The sequence below is a fragment of the Salvelinus fontinalis genome, chromosome 35, assembly GCF_029448725.1.
Source record: "Salvelinus fontinalis isolate EN_2023a chromosome 35, ASM2944872v1, whole genome shotgun sequence".
NCBI lineage: Eukaryota > Metazoa > Chordata > Actinopteri > Salmoniformes > Salmonidae > Salvelinus > Salvelinus fontinalis.
The window spans coordinates 17,976,131-17,994,173 of NC_074699.1; the positions used below are offsets into that span (position 1 = coordinate 17,976,131).

At 43.7% G+C, this 18,043-nt stretch overlaps 1 protein-coding gene across 1 annotated transcript; it reads left to right on the forward strand.

Moving 5' to 3' along the window:
- The first annotated feature begins 5,550 nt into the window (after positions 1–5,550).
- LOC129834426 (neuronal acetylcholine receptor subunit beta-4-like) lies at positions 5,551–17,773 on the forward strand. The gene is made up of 6 exons (XM_055899396.1): positions 5,551–5,861; positions 13,500–13,645; positions 14,533–14,577; positions 15,031–15,140; positions 15,318–16,359; positions 16,957–17,773. Exons 1-6 carry the CDS (start codon positions 5,813–5,815, stop codon positions 17,119–17,121), a joined length of 1,557 nt encoding a protein of 518 aa, XP_055755371.1. The 5' UTR covers positions 5,551–5,812; the 3' UTR covers positions 17,122–17,773.
- The last annotated feature ends 270 nt before the right edge of the window (positions 17,774–18,043 follow it).

An 18,043-nucleotide genomic window follows, 5' to 3' on the forward strand; every position in this document is an offset into this window, starting at 1 on the left:
ACCTTCATGTCTTAAAGTATCGAAGGACTGTCATTTCTCTTTGCTTATTTGAACTGTTCTTGCTATAATATGGACTTGGACTTTTACCAAATTTTGCTATCTTCTGTATACTACCCTACCTAGTCATAACACAACTGATTGGCTCAAACCCATTAAGAATGAAAGTTTTAACAATTTTAATTTAAATGCATTCCAGGTGACTACCTCATGAATCTAGTTGAGTGAATGCCAAGAGTGTCATCAAGGCAAAGGGTGGGTACTTTGAAGAATCTGACACTTTTTTGGTTACTACATGATTCCATATGTGTTACTTCATAGTTGTTAGGGTCTTCACTATTATTCTACAATGTAGAAAATAGTAAAAAATTAAGACAAACCCTTGAATGAGTAGGTGTGTCCAAACTTTTGACTGGTACTGTATTTAAAAACATATTTACTGTATATACAAAAAAATATATAGGACAAAGCACACATCTCGACAAGAGAGTCAACACAACACTACATAAAGAGAGACCTAAGACGACAACATAGCATGATAGCAACACATGACAACACAGCATGGTAGCAACACAACATGGTAGCAGCACAAAACAGGGTACAAACATTGTTGGGCACAGACAACAGCACAAAGGGCAAGAAGGTAGAGACAACAATACATCACACAAAGCAGCCACAACTGTCAGTAAGAGTGTCCATGATCGAGTCTTTGAATGAAGGGATTGAGATAAAACTGTCCAGTTTGAGTGTTTGATGCAGCTCGTTCCAGTCACTAGCTGCAGCGGACTGAAAAGACAAGCGACCCAGGGATGTGTGTGGTTTGGGGACCTTTAACAGAATGTGACTGGCAGAACGGGTGTTGTATGGTGAGGATGAGGGCTGCAATAGATATCTCAGACAGGGGGGAATGAGGCCTAAGAGGGTTTTAGCCTGCATCTTTGATATGTGCTGAGAGAAGGACAGTGTACCGTCTAGCCATACCCAAGTGCTTGTATGAGGTGACTACCTCAAGCTCTAAACCCTCAGAGGTAGTAATCACACCTGTGGGGGGAGGAGCATTCTTCTTACCAAACCACCTGACCATTGTTTTGGAGGTGTTCTGAACAAGGTTAAGGGCAGAGAAAGCTTGTTGGACACTAAGAAAGCTTTGTTGTAGAGCGTTTAACACAAAATCCGGGGAGGGGCCAGTTGATAAGACTGTATCATCTGCATATAAATGCATGAGAGAGCTTCCTACTGCTTGAGCTATGTTGTTGATGTAAATTGAGAAGAGCGTGGGGCCTAGGATTGAGCCTTGGGGTACACCATTGTTGACAGGCAGTGGCTGAGAGCAGATGTTCTGACATTATACACTGCACTCTGAGAGAGGTAGTTAGCAAACCCGGCCAAAGACCCCTCAGAGACACCAATACTCCTTAGCCGGTCCACAAGAATGGATTGGTCTACCGTATCAAAACCTTTGGCCAAGTCAATAAAAATAGCAGCACAAAATTGCTTAGAATCAAGGGCAATGGTAACATTAAGGACCTTTAAGGTTGCAGTGACACATCCATAACCTGAGCGGAAACCAGATTGCATACCCGATAGAATACTATAGACATCAAGAAAGTTTTTCCAGCACTTTGATAAACAGGGCAAAATAGAAATAGGTCTATAACAGTTAGGATCAGCTTGATCTCCCCCTTTAAATAAAGGACTAACCGTGGCTGCCTTCCAAGCAATGGGAAACTCCCCAGAGAGGATAGACAGGTTAAAAAGGTCAGAGATAGGCTTGGCAATTATAGGGGCAACAACCTTAAAGAAGAAAGGGTCTAAACCATCTGACCCAGATGTTTTTTGTGGGACAAGTTTAAGGAGCTCCTTTAGCACCTCAGACTCAGTGACCACCTGCAGGGAGAAACTTTGTAGCAGGGCAGGTGAAAAAGAGGGATGAGCATCGGGGCTATTCGCATTAGAAGGGGTGGGAGATGAGGAAACGTTGGACGGGCAAGGAGGCATGGCTGAGTCAAATAGGAATCCTGACTTAATGAAGTGGTGATTAAAGAGCTCAGCCATGTGCTTCTTGTCAGTAACAACCACATCATCAACTTTAAGGAACATGGGCAGCTGTGAGGAGGAGGGTTTATTCTCCAGGTCTTTAACCATTTTCCAGAACTTCTTGGGTTTAGACCCAGAGAGAGAACTGCTCCTTAAATTAACTAACTTTGTCCTTCCGGATAGCCTGAGTGCACTTATTTCTCACTGAGTATGCTTGTGCCGAGACTTTCACCAAATGCAATTCTTGAGGTGGAGTAACTCTGCAAGATCACAGTCGAACCAGGGGCTGAACCTGTTTTTAATTCTCATTTTCTTCATGGAGGCGTGTTTGTTAACAATATCACTGAAGATATCAAAACATTAGGTCCAAGCTTCTTCGACAGAGGGGATCAAGCTGATTCTATACCAATTTACAGAGGCCAAGGGCCTCATTTATGAAGCTGTGCGGAGGATTCACGCATATGGACGTATTCTGATTTACAGTGCGCATGCACGTCCCACCCCGGTTTCACTTTATAAATCACAATCAACTCGAAATTCGGCGCACGTGAGGTAGCGTCTTGTCCCACCCCTTTAATTCCCATAGTTGCCTATAAATAGTCAGTGAAACGCCCCTAATATTAATCCGTAATGACTGCGTGACAACAATGACTGTAAATCCCAACAGAAAAGCTAAAAAAAGAAATTTGGAAGTTCTTGTAGGGGAGGTTAAAGCAAGAACAAAGATATTGTTTGGCGGACATTACAAATGCCAAAAAGGCGTTAGAGTGGCAGCATGAGGCGGACGCTGTGAATGCTGCTGGCTCAGAAGGTCTGACCCTCTCAGACAAAAAAGGGGAAAAAATGGTCCGACATAAAAGTGGAGGCCAAAAGGTCTTGGTAATCGGAACCGGCTCATAAGCCACTCATTATCATTGGCCAGTAAATGTAGCTGGTCTCTGAAAATTCAGAACATCGGACCCTCTCAGAAATTCGCCAAATCTTCCAACAGTGTCAAAGCAGCCATTGTGCGTCATTATGCATAATTGCATGGCTTTTTATACCCACCCATTTGATCGTCAAAGCTACCCAATTGCGTATTCACCTTCAGGTGTGGTAATTACCCTGATTGTAACTGACAATGGCAGGGCCATTATCACATTGACAGTTCTGCGCAACGAACATGTGATAACAATATATGAAACTGTGCACTCGTATCTGCCCGACCGAGGCATCGAAAGCGGCATCAGTTTAAACGTAATTTGTCCTATTGTTCACCTTATTATTTATGAGAATACATTTCACAACATGCAAGTATTGTTTAATAATTACAGATCCAATTAAATATGATTCCCGATTAAACTGTACAACATTTGAGGGGTTCTTTTGCAAAAGCAGATCTCCGTTTGTATTTATCCTAAATCATGTTTTTTTTTGTGTGTACTCCAGGGAACTCTTCATATATAATACGTGAGAGGTAATGTTTTTGATTTATTTTACACAATGGTATCAATTTCAAAGTGTTTCTCGAGTTTCATCCTTGTGCCATCTGAGTCGCAGTTTCTAATTTCTCCAGTTTATGTGCGTACGTATGGATCAAAGTGTCCAAGTTTGCTTAGAAAGTGGCATAAGCCTTCTTTTGTGCCTATGCAACGTTTATAAATGAGACCCCAGGTCATGAACAAAGACTTGCTTATTACAGTTTTTTAGCAAGCTTCTATGACAAATCAGGACAGGACGTTTCACTGAGCAGCCAATAGGAACACAGGCTGTAAAACAGTGATCACTAAGGTCATTAGAGAAAACACCAGACTGGTCCCTATCAGGATTATTTGTGAGGATAACAAAGGAGAGTAGCCTTTTCTGGGTGTTTTTCAGTCATACCTTGTGGGATTGGTAATAATCTGAGAAAGATTTAGGGAGTCCCATTGCTTTAGGACTTAGTCAGGTGGTTTAAGCATATCCCAGTTTAGGTCACCTAGCAGGACAAATTCAGACTTAGTGTAAGGGGCCAGGAGAGAGTTTAGGGTGGGTAGGGTACAGGCTGGTGCTGATGGAGAACGATAACACCCAGCAATAGTCAACAAAGAGCTATTTGAAAGTGTAATGCTTAAAACCAGCTAATCATATTGTTTGGGGACAGACTTGGTGGAGACAACCGAGCACTGAAGGTGATCCTTGGTAAAGATTGCCACTCCCCCACCTTTGGAAGATCTGTCTTGCCGAAAAAGGTTATAACCAGAAAGGTTAACATCAGTATTCAAAACACTCTTCCTTAACCACGTCTCAGTAATGACCAACACATCTAGATTGGAGCTGTAAACCCACACTTTCAATTGATCCATTTTAGGTAATAAGCTTCTAGTGTTAACGTGCAGAAAACCCTGGCTTTTACGAGAGCAGAAATCAGTGAAACAGATATCAGAGCACAAGTTTGAATTGGGGCTAGCAACAGGGTGTACATGCACATTTCCAGATATCATCAACAGTGATACAATCGAGGAAATCTTAAAAGGAAAACAATACCAGAAAGTTAGATGCAATGTGTTTGTTGTTCATTACAATAAGGACTTGCTCTCTCTGTCTGATACAGCTCCTTCATTGGGCATAATAATGAGGCGTTAAGCAGTGGGCAGATAGTAAATCTGCTGGGCTGAAATTGCTCTGCCATTGGACTGACTTGGGACCACTACTGTAAATCTGTCCCATCCAGAAACACAGGGTTGTTTATCACCCAACATATCACTGGACATTGCAAACGTCCTCCCCAAACCTGTGTGACGTTACTGAATCACCCAACTCATTACACATCCGCCATGATAGCTAGAGAAGATGTGTGGCAGGAAACAAACAAGTTTAATTAGTTGTGGTTATCTGGTCAGAGCACTCAGACGTAGAAGCAACTGAACTGAGATGTCAGATTCTGTGTCAGTGTTGGATTAGGGAGTGTGTAGTGTAACTGAAAGAGGAAGGGCTATAGGCTTGTATAGGGAGGGAGAGAGGGAGTGAGAGATAAATAATCACACTCATTCGATCTGATGAGGGGACCTACCCTCTTCTGGTCATCTAATATGGTCAATATGGACACTAATAAAACATTTAAGAAAAGGCTCCAGTATACTTGATTATCATTTAAGTGAGAAATCCTCATGTAGAGTAACTTCGGTTATCATGTGACCTATATTGGTGTTTTGGCAATTTATCCACGAGGCAGGGTTGATATTGGGAAAATAATAATGTATTATTTATTTTTTTAATACTGTAGCATGCATATAGTGGCCTAGATTTAACCCATGTCACTATGGTAACATATGGTAAAATTAATACAGATTTGATAGATTTTATTGTTGGTTAATAAATCAAGAAAACAAATCATTTTTATTGTCATAAATGTTATTGTTTATAGCCGAAGTAGTATCACAGAAACCTGCTTACATCCTATAACAGCTCATATGACTAAATATCAACAATGATGTAAGGATGGAAATAGAAATTAGTCTTTCCAAGATCATTTTGTGTGTGAGAGCGATGCGCAACGAGTGAGGAAGGTGGAACGGTGTATGTTGGGGAAAGGGTCTCGTTTCTATCCCCTCTCACCTGCAAATCTCGATCTGATACAGACCCACTGTTTTCAGTAAACATTTGTTCTAACTAATGCGGGTGTCGTTATTTTTAGAGCCGGACAGGCGCGCGTGTATGGAGCTTTTTAGGATTTGGGAATGCTCGGTAAGCACGTTAGATCCTACTCTTATTAGGCTTCCTGAATGAGGACACGGATGGATATCGTGGCACTGTCAAAATGACACGGACTCTCACTCTCCTCGCTTTCCTTTTCACTTTTATTAAATGTAAGTATTTCATGTATGTGAATTTCGATTGCATTGTCAGTTCAGTTGAAAAACATTCTCTCTACAATGGGTTGTTGTTCTTGCTGATGTTGTTATAATTGTACCTTCAGAAATGTGGTTCACTTTTGTAATTCACCTACAGTGCATGTAATACATTATTTAATTTCATGTTAGCCAAGTTTCCATGAGTACGTTTTTTTTATTATCAGAGAGGAACATAGTTCAACATGAATTGTATCATTTCAACAACCATATGTCTTAAATCAATTAGATACAATACCGTCAAGAGAATAACACAATATTTGTGTTACTCTTTATTAGGTCGCACATAGGAGGACAAGCAGTGAAGCACATTCACAGGCTAGTCAGCCAACCTGGTCTAAAAGCATTTCATATTATTTACTTCAATCAGACACACTCCATTTAGTATGATATGTTATGTTTGGTATGGCATGTATTCATTTGTGGATATCTGTCAACCATTTCACATGATTTGTTATTAATTACAATTCGTATGATGTGTTACGAATTTGCAAAACCTACAATATGTTACGAATTTGCAAATGTACAAAATGTTACGAGTCTTCAAAACATATGATATGTTAAGAATTTCAATTTGTTGTGACTAACGTTAGTTTCGTGGCTAACGATAATATTAGCTAGCTGGCTAACATTACCTAGGCTAGGGGTTAGGGTTAAGGTTACGAGTTAGGTTAAAGGGTTAGGGGAAGGGTTAACAAATATGTTAAATATTTGCAAAGTATCTAAAAGTAGTAATCAGTTGAAAAGTTGGCAATTAACTAAAATGCAAAAGTTGTTAGTTATGAGATTCGAAAATACAACCTTTGGGTTGCTAGATGTTTGCATTATATGCCCACCCACCTTTCATTTTTTGTCTTAAATAACCTTCTGGCTTATGTAACCATACCATACGTAACATCTCATATCGAACATCTCATTCCAAAATCATGGGCATAAATATGGAGTTGGTCCCCCCTTTGCTGCTATAACAGCCTCCACTCTTCTGGGAAGGCTTTCCACTAGGTGTTGGAACATTGCTGCAGGGACTTGCTTCCATTTAATTTTAGTGAGGTCGGGCACTGATGTTGGGCGATTAGGCCTGGCTCACAGTTGGCAGTCCAATTCATCCCAAATGTGTTTGATGGGGTTGAGGTCAGGGCTCTGTGCAGGTCAATCAAGTTCTTCCACACCGATCTCGACAAACAATTTCTGTATGGACCTCGCTTTGTGCAGGGGGGCATTGTCATGCTGAAACAGGAAAGGGCCTTCCCCAAACTGTTTCTACAAAGTTGGAACCACAGAATTGTCTAGCATGTCTAGTATGCTGTAGTGTTAAGATTTCCCTTCACTGGAACTAAGGGGCCTAGCACGAACAATGAAAAACAGCCCCAGAAATGATTATTCCTCCTCCACCAAACTTTAAGGTTGGCACTATGCATTCAAGCAGGTAGCGTTCTCTTGGCATCCGCCAAACCCAGATTTGTCCATCAGACTACCAGATGGTAAAGTGTGATTCATCACTCCAGAGAACGCGTTTCCACTGGTGGCAAGCTTTACACCACTCCAGCCGACGCTTGGCATTGCGCATGGTGATCCTAGGCTTGTGTGTGGCTGCTCAGCCATTGAAACCCATTTTATGAAGTTCCCAGCGAACAGTTCTTGTGCTGATGTTGTTTCCAGAGGCAGTTTGGAACTCGGTAGTGAGTGTTGCAACAGAGGAAAGACGTTCTGTGAGCTTGTGTGGCCTACTACTTCTTGGCTGATCCGTTGTTGCTCTTAGACGTTTCCACTTCGAAATTTGACAAACTGACTTGTTGGAAAGGTGGCATCCTATGACGGTGCCACGTTGAAAGTCACTGAGCTCCTCAGTAAGGCCTTTCTACTGCCAATGTTTGTCTATGGAGATTGCATGGCGGTGTGCTTGATTTTATACACCTGTCAGCAATGGGTGTGGCTGAAAGGGGTGTCCACATACTTTTGTATATACAGTGCCTTCGGAAAACATTCAGACCCCTTGACTTTTTCCACATTTTGTTACGTTACAGCCTTATTCTAAAATTGATAAAATAAATAAAATTCTCAGCAATCTACACACAATACTCCATAATGACACAGTGAAAACAGGTTTTTAGAAATGTTTACAAATGTATTAAAATGATATTCTGACCCTTTGCTATCAGACTAGATATTGAGCTCAGGTGCATCCTGTTTCCATTGATCATCCTTGAGATGTTTGATTGATTTGGAGTCCATCTGTGGTAAATTCAATTGATTGTACATATATATACTATATAAGATCCCACAATTGACAGTGCATGTCAGGTCGAAGGAATTGCCCGTAGAGCTCAGAGACAGGATTGTGTTGAGGTACAGATCTGGGGAATGGTACCAAAACATTTCTGCAGCATTGAAGGTCCTCAAGAACATAGTGGCCTCCATCATTTTTAAATGGAAGAAGTTTGGAACAACCAAGACTCTTCCTAGAGCTGGCCGCTCAGCCAAACTGAGCAATTGGGGGAGAAGGGCCTTGGTCAGGGAGGTGACCAAGAATCTGATGGTCACTCTGACGGAGCTCTAAAGTTCCTCCGTGGAGACGGGAGAACCTTCCAGAAGGACAACCATCTCTGTAGCACCCCACCAATCAGGCCTTTATGGTAGAGTGGCCAGACGGAAGCCACTCCTCAGTAAAAGGCACATGATAGCCCACATGGAGTTTGCCAAAAGGCTCTTATAGACTCTCAGAACATGAGAAACAAGATTCTCTGGTCTGATGGAACCAAGATTGAACTCTTTGGCCTGAATGCCAAGCGTCACGTCTGGAGTAAACCTGGCACCATCCCTACGTTGAAGCATGGTGGTGGCAGTATCATGCTTTGGGAATGTTTTTCAGTGGCAGGGACTGGGAGACTAGTCATGATCGAGGCAAAGATGAATGGAGCAAAGTACAGAGAGATCCTTGATGAAAACCTGTTCCAGAGCACTCAGGACCTCAGACTGGAGCGAAGGTTCACCTTCCAACAATACAACGACCCTAAGCACACAGCCAAGACAACGATCGAACATCTCTGGAAAGACCTGAAAATAGCTGTGCAGCAACACTCCCCATCCAACCTGACAGAGCTTGACTAGATTTGCAGAGATGAATGGGAGAAACTCCCCAAACACTGGTGTGCCAAGCTTGTAGCGTCATGCCCAAGAAGACTTGATGCTGTAATCTCTGCCAAAGGTTCTTCAACAAAGTACTGAGTAAAGGCTCAGATTTTATTTTGTTTGTAGATTGATGAGGAAAGAAAGAATAAGGCTGTAACGTAACAAAATGTGGGAAAAGTCAAACCTATTATGTTTCAGTAGCCTTTACAATCAGTCATAAGGGCATTCTGGGTATTATCATAGAAAACATGTTGTGTGTATTCACTGTGCTGTGGTTGGAGGAGGAGTTTGGTTAAAAGGTTTCCAACAAATGGTCATGACAACCACAATAACACTGATGAAGGAGCTCAGGAAGAGAGGGAAGTCACTGGGAGAGTAAAGGATCATATATCACACATCACACTTTGCCTATACAGTACACTGGCCATTTACAGCACCTTCTTCTTTTTTCTTTCTTTTTTTTCCTTCTTTGAATTTCTTTTTTACCCCCAATTTTGTGGTATCCAATTGTTAGTAGTTACTATCTTGTCTCATCGCTACAACTCCCGTACGGGCTCAGGAGAGACGAAGGTCGAAAGCCATGCGTCCTCCGAAACACAACCCAACCAAGCCGCACTGCTTCTTAACACAGCGCGCATCCAACCCAGAAGCCAGCCGCACCAATGTGTCGGAGGAAACACCGTGCACCTGGCGGCCAGGTTAGCGCGCACTGCACCTGGCCCGCCACAGGAGTCGCTAGTGCGCGATGAGACAAGGATATCCCTACCGGCCAAACCCTCCCTAACCCGGACGACGCTAGGCCAATTGCGCGTCGCCCCACGGACCTCCCGGTCGCGGCCGGCTGCGACAGAGCCTGGGCGCAAACCCAGAGTGTCTGGTGGCACAGCTAGCACTGCGATGCAGTGCCCTAGACCACTGCCCCACCCGGGAGGCCCTTACAGCACCTTCTTGCAAGCATATTTGACAGCTGGGATAGATGCTATGTGTATCTTTTTACTTGTCCACTCTGTCTTGTTGGTACGTTGTCATAACATGTATGGCCTGAAAATAAAGCCAGGGGAACTGGCTAAAGCACACAGACCTGGCTGGTGACCAGGCTACATAGTCTGTATGTGCTCAGCATGGAGAACCTGGCAGTAATATTCTAACCATACAGATAAATGCCACAGTGTTCTGTAATCAGTAGGACCTCTGGCATGTCTTGAGGGCCTTTACTGAAATCCAGATGACAGGATGTTTTTTGCCTGCTGTTTCTATTGGGTCAAAAGACAGGGTTATTATGCACCTCCCAATTTCGTCATGGATGCAATTTTTGAGAATGCAGTATTTTGAAGCATAGAGCAGAGTGACCTTTTTAAAAGTCAACCGTTGCCGATTCAGTCACTGTATTAACACCGCTGCCCTCTGCTGCCAATCAACATAATGTCAATGTCACACTTTTAAAGTGTTGCCATTAAAAGGCATGCACATTCAAATCAAATCAAATGTTATTTGTCACATGCGCCGAATACAACAGGTGTACAGCACCTTACCGTGAAATGCTTACTTACAAGCATAAGTAAGACATAAACAACAAAGCAGTTCAAGAAATGGAGTTAAGAAAAAAAAAAGTAACACAAGAAAATGACATAACAATAAGGAGGCTATATACAGGAGGTACCGGTACCGAGTCAATGTGCGGGGGTACAGGTTAGTCAAGGTCATTTGAACAAGTAGGTAGGGATAAAGTGACTATGCATAGATAATAAACAGTGTCAATGTAAATAGCCATTTGATTAATTGTTCAGCAGTTTTATGGCTTGGTTGTAGAAGCTGTTAAGGAGCCTTTTGGACCTAGACTTGGCGCTCCGGTACCACTTGCCATGTGTGGTACCGGAGCGCAGAGAGAACAGTCTAGCAGAGAGAACAGTCTATGACTTGGGTGACTGGAGTCTTTGATAATTTTTTGGGCCTTCCTCTGACACCCCTTAGTGTATAGGTCTTGGATGGCAGGAATCTTGGCCCCAGTGATGTACTGGGCCATATGCACTACCCTCTGTAGCGCCTTACGGTCAGATGCCGAGCAGTTACCATACCAGGCGGTGATGCAACCGGTCAGGATGCTCTCGATGGTGCAGCTGTAGAACTTTTTGAGGATCTGAGGACCCATGCCAAATCTTTTCAGTCTCCTGAGGGGGAAAAGGTGGTGTCGTGCCCTCTTCACGACTGTCTTGGTGTGTTTGGACCATGATAGTTTGTTGGTGATGTGGACACCAAGGAACTTGAAACTCTCAACCCACTCCACTACAGCCCCATCGATGTTAATGTGGGCCTGTTCAGCCCTCCTTTTCCTGTAGTCCATGATCATCTCCTTTGTCTTGCTCACATTGAGGGAGAGGTTGTTGTCCTGGCACCACACTGCCAGGTCTCTGACCTCCCTATAGCCTGTCTCCCCTTTCAAGACCCAGTTGATACACACACACACACACACACACACACACACACACACACACACACACACACACACACACACACACACACACACACACACACACACACACACACACACACACACACACACACACACACACACACACACACACACACACACACACACAGTGTGTAATAGCCCTTCTCAGCAGGTAGTGATTACTAGTTTGAATTGCCTGCTCTCCCACTGGCCAGTACCCTTCACCTCTGGGTAAAGAGTGTGGATGTTTGACAGCAGCCTCCCAGGGCTTTGACAATATGCCATCTGTCTTGTAGAGGACCCATTGTGTTTGATGGGGGTCCAGCCAAGTGACTGATGATAGGGGAGCCATGGAAACATGCACCAGTCTATGAGGGAGTCCTGTTGGACACTCTCAACTCTCAACTCTACATACCTCGATAATTAGGATTTGTGGTAATTGCCTGGCACAAACTGGCACATGGGCCTGTCTGATAATACACTATTTGGAAGAGATCTATAGTCAAAACATGTATCTTATTTTTAGCTACCATTATCCATAAATGTGAATCAATACTATGCATGCCAGTCTCCCTTGGCTAAAAGTAGAGGAGAGTCAGACTGCATCACTTCAAGTTTTTATAAGAAACAATTTATTGAAAATTCCAAATTGTTTGCATAGTCAATTTACACACAGCACTGACACACACACACTTATCCCGCCAGACATGCCACCAGGGGCCTTTTCACAGTCCCCAAATCCAGAACAAATGTAAGAAAATGTACAGTATTATATAGAGCCATTATTGCATGGAACTCCCTTCCATCAAAGATTGCTCAAGTAAACAGCAAATTGGGTTTAAAAAAAACAACGCCTCTCCCCTATTTGAGCTAGATATTGTTTGTATGTACGGAAATGTAGGCTATGTAACATTTTAAATGTATGTAGTTCTGTCCTTTAGCTGTTCTTGTCTATTAATGTTCAGTATTATTTCATGTTTCATGTTTTGTGTGGACCCCAGGAAGAGTAGCTGCTGCTATCGCAACAGCTAATGGGGATCCTAATAAAATACCAAATACCAAATACCAAATCATGAATCTACAAATTAATATTTTTCAGTGCAACAGTCTTAGCAGCTATTGTAAAGATTACTCCAGGGCATGTACCATTTAACTAAGCATTTTTCTCCAAAATAATTTATCCTGACTGGGCTACTCAACTACTCACTGCTAATGTATGACAGAGCATTACTCACTATAGAGGAGGGCAGGTGGGGGAAGAGAGGGTTGTTGGTCGAAGAGAGAGCGTTTTATCATCTACGCCTCCCTGTCCTTCCTCCCTCAGGGGGGGGGGGGGGGGGGGTAAACTGACTTGCGCGTTGTTTATCAAGGAGCAGAGGGTGTGCTGGTTTGGTTCATGTGATGGTATTCATGGCTGTGAACTTTAACACTCTGCAGAAACAGCTCCCCTCCCATATCCCGGATGTTAATTATTATGCAGATAGCTCCAAGTCCCTCATATATTTTTTTACTATATATTTAACAAAGCCCAAGCCCTATCAGACATGCATTCTCCCCTGTGGGAGTCTGTCTCACACTTTAGTATGCAGTTTGTTTGGAGTGCTATTATACACCTCCAGGTACAAAGGGTATAAAAACCAGGAAGTGTCACAGTAGGTGTTTTGTTCTGCTCCTCTTTGTCCTGGGTTGGGGAGCTGAAAGACTGAAACACTGCAGAGTCAGCAACACAGTTTTCATCCAGTCCACACTGGGCTATAAAACATGCTCCATGAAACAACATAAAAAGACAGGCGTGACAGTCCAGCTATAAAACATGCTCCATGAAACAACATAAAAAGACAGGCGTGACAGTCCAGCTATAAAACCAGTGACTAAACACAGCAGATACAGCCAGTGGGTCTTTTTTTTAATCGCACGGTAATCTAGTTTTGTCATTGTTATAACACAATTGCAATAAAGGTAACAACTGTGACTATTTCCCGTAACTATCTCCAAATCACTGTTGACTCTATCCATAGGTGGCAGTTGTGCGGACTCAGAGGAGCGTCTGATGAACTGTCTGCTGGGAAAGGATCGCTACAACAAGCTGATCCGCCCAGCTGTGAACAGGACAGAGCGGGTCACTGTCAAACTACAGGTGTCCCTGGCCCAACTCATCAGTGTGGTGAGTCTCATGATAGCCATTCCCTAGAGCCAGTTAGAGGCCCTGAGACAGAGAGGAGAGATGGGGCAGATGAGTGAGACCACAGAGGGAGAGGAGAGAGCAGAGATGAGAAAACAGAAAATGAGAGCAGAGCTCAGAGGAGCCAGTGGCAACCATGTTAATTACTTACACAAATTTTACTGAAAGGCCCTGGCCCTAATGACAGCATGGGTATAGGATGGATCTGGCAGGGCTATGCTCTCCATCTCTGTCATGTCCAGATTGAAACTTCAGCACATTGCGTTAGAAGGAGCTGTAAAGCTGCCGCAGGAGAGGACGTTGGAGTTCCACACTGATTTACAGGGTCCCTCCCTTCCTTTCAGCCCTGGCATGGCCCAGAGAATAACAGCAGGACACATACATCCTCTGTTTATGGCCTCTTATTGTCCTCCTCTTCTTTGGTAATTGAAATTTGAATGTCCTGTAAAGTGTAATGGTATGAGAAGTGTGAAATATTTGTTTTAAAGCATTGTGCTGCTGCGTACATTGGAGGTTTGCCCACTCTGCTGCCTACTCCTTTGTAGGGGTGTTCGTTTTACTTGCTGTTCAGAGTTGATGCAAGCGCTCTGGGGATTTATCAACAGGTCCAACGGCGCTCAGATGGCAGATGTGTTCCAGGCGAGGGTGTCATTTATCTTAACAATTGACCCCATGTGCAGGGAATTTATTCAGCGTGGAAACACATTTCTCACTTTTACTCTCTTCTAAATCAAGTATGTGCACTAGAGGAATGCATGTGTGCTGGAGTCTGTACGTGTGTCTGAGTTTTGTCATTAAACGTGCTTTGTGTATCGTATAGTAAATAGTCTGTTTTTAAATGAAGCTAACAATGTCATTTTCCTTTCCAGAATGAGAGAGAGCAGATTATGACCACGAATGTTTGGCTCACACAGGTAAGTGGGAAGATTATGGTCCTATCCTATTAATCATTCATTACTCAGTCTGTCCTCTCGTCCGTCTCCAGCTCCAGTGTCCTTGTCACTGAACCTGAATTAAAGCAGAACCATGCCTCTGACTCAGACAATCCGGAACAGAACAGACTGATAATTGTGCCCACACCATTCACCACTTTTCATTTCAATGATAATTAAGTGTGTAATTGGGAATGATCTGGTGTTGGGAGAGAGTCCTTATGTGACTGAGTGCAACAGTCAGAACAGTGAGGGTAGCCAATCATTTAAGAGCGTTGGGTCAGTAACCGAAAGGTCGCTGGTTCGAAACCCCGAGCTGACTAGGTGAAACTTCTCTCTATGTGTCCTTGAACAAGACACTTAACCCTAATTGCTCGTCTAAGTCGCTCTGCTAAATGACTAAAATGTTAAATATGTAACCCCCTGTCTCTCCAGCACTGGGATGACTACAGGCTATCATGGGACCCTTCTCAATATGATGGCATTGACAAGCTACGTATTCCTTCCAGACACATCTGGCTACCTGATATTGTGCTCTATAACAAGTAAGTAAGCATTATTCATTGTCCAGATACATTTTCCAAATGATGAACACATTTTCTCATGTAATTTACGGATCATGAAAATCTAACTTGTGATTGTAATACATTTTCTCATAAAGACATAATAAGTTTCTGTAATGGAGTCCTCTCCCCCTACCTCCCTCATCACTCTCTCCATAGTGCGGATGGAACCTATGAGGTAACAGTCTTCACCAATGCCATTGTCCAGTTCAACGGCAGCATCTTCTGGCTCCCTCCGGCCATCTATAAGAGTGCCTGCAAGATCGAGGTCAAGCACTTCCCCTTTGACCAGCAGAACTGCACGCTCAAGTTCCGGTCATGGACCTATGACCACACCGAGCTCGATTTGGTCCTGAAGTCAGGGGTGGCCAGCATGGACGACTTCACTCCCAGTGGGGAATGGGACATCTTGGCCCTGCCGGGCAGGCGAACAGTTAACCCTCTGGATCCTACCTACGTGGACCTCACCTATGACTTCATCATCAAGAGGAAGCCGCTGTTCTACACCATCAACCTAATCATCCCCTGTGTCCTCATCACCTCTCTGGCCATCCTGGTCTTCTACCTGCCATCTGACTGTGGGGAGAAGATGACTCTGTGTATCTCAGTCCTCCTGGCCCTCACTGTGTTCCTCCTCCTGATCTCCAAGATCGTCCCTCCCACCTCGCTGGACGTGCCTCTGATCGGGAAGTACCTGATGTTCACCATGGTGCTGGTGACCTTCTCCATCATCACCAGTGTGTGTGTTCTCAACGTGCACCACCGCTCCCCCAGCACACACACCATGCCCTCCTGGGTCAAGGTAGTGTTCCTCAACAAGCTGCCCCATCTGCTCTTCATGAGACGCCCGAAGAATAACTCTGCCCGCCAGCGGCTACGCCAGCAGAGACAACTCCGAGCTCGCAGATCCATCCTGGCGGACCTGGGCTACCCTGCCACCGCCATGTCCAAAACAGCCTCCTCTGCCCCGGCCTTCTCCTCCCCGGGACACTTTTACAACAAAGTCACAGCTCCGCTGGGATACACCCACACCTTCAGGAAGGGGGAGGCCCGCTCCACCGAGTTCCTGCCCAACAGCTTCCCCTCCTCCCAGGACCTCCGCCAGAGAGGCAGCCCAGACTGGGGGGGAGATGTTCAGGAGGCAGTGGACGGGGTCCGCTTTGTGGCTGATCACATGATGGGGGACGATGATAACCAGAATGTAAGTGAACCATGACCATGTCAGTGGGGTTAGTGTTGTGAAATGAGCTGGAGTTAGGACTCAAAGCAGTGTTTTTTATCATTGGTCCTGGAGAGACGTAGTGTGTACAGCTTAGTACTTTTAACACCTGGCTCCGCTAATGATCATGACCTTGATCAGCTGGACCAGTTGTGTAAGTGCTGGGCTAGGACAAAAGCCTGCACACGCTGTGGTCCTCAAAGACCAGGAATGAAGAATACTGGGATGTGGGGTAGTTGAGAATACAATCCAGTAAAATAACCCAGACTGTTGTAATAGATTGTTTTCATAAGTAAATCAATGTAAAAGTGAGGTGACCAGGCTTGAAAAATGTCCACCTTCAAAAACTGCCGAGGACAGCAGAGGAGAGGGGTGAAAGGGTCAGTAGCTGCTACAAGGTCTGGCTCAGTAATATTTACACTGGTGCTTTCTCTTTGTTTCTTCATCTTATATTACATTTGCATCACTTTTAAACTCATCAATCACATATTGTACTCCATACCCAATTTCTGCATGCCGCAGGTGTTACTGAATGAACATGACAGTAATGTGACCATACCTTGTTTTCTGTGGTCCCAGGTGATCGAGGACTGGAAGTATGTGGCAATGGTGGTGGACCGTATGTTCCTGTGGATCTTTATAATAGTGTGTGTGACTGGAACCCTGGGTCTCTTCCTCCAGCCTATATTTCAGCATTCAATAGTCCCCATCCAGCAGCCCAGCTCAGACACACCCCGTACCTGAACCCCCCCAAGATGTATGGGGGTCATACATAGAAATAAGGGTCATAGAATATCAACCAATGCCATGTGGCCTACAGCAATACAAGTATCTGTATCTCTTTCTGTTTCTACTACCTGGTCTTAACATGGCACATCAGTACAAGGAAGAGTTGACCTTTTTTCATATAGTTGAAGCAGCGATACAAAGATGTCCCTCTAAAACCAGACTGAAAGTACAAACATTACCCGGGTGGAGTAATAACCCACATAATACAGAGCTATGTCAGATATCATTTGACTCCCGATTTCTCTCCATGTGATATCACCCTGTTGTTGAAATGTAATGTGTCATGAAAAGAAATCTATAAATGTATAAAAAGGTCAGTGAGTTTGATTAAATTCATTAACACCCAATAAAGTCTAAAGTGGTGGGGTACTAAATGAAATGATGTTCAGTGTGATAAAACAAAATAGCTTGGCTCAGTTATATTAGGTCACATTGATAAGATGGATGTTGGGCAAAATCATGTAGCTCAGAACATTATGACTCAAGCTAGGGTGTTATAAAGAGGCCTCCTAACTGATACATCCCCCATTGGTGTATGAGTTACAAGTCTATAACCTGTGAATTACTGGGGATATTCCCCACAGATGTATTATTTTGATGCAATAAACAGTTCCAGTTTAAAAAACATATTTGTACTGTTTATTTTGTTATGTCTAAGTTTCCTGATTTATCCATGAACAGAAACATAAAGGCATTGAGCCTAATAGTGAAACAGCCACACAAGAAGTTACGTATTGTGCCATCTACTGGCCACATTTTAATGCCCACTCTGGCATCACATCTGTTGATATTGCACGGATTCTCTTGCTATAGGTGTCACTCTCTCCTTCGATCAATCACCAGAGCCCTGTTTATCACTGACTTTATGTCACATCAG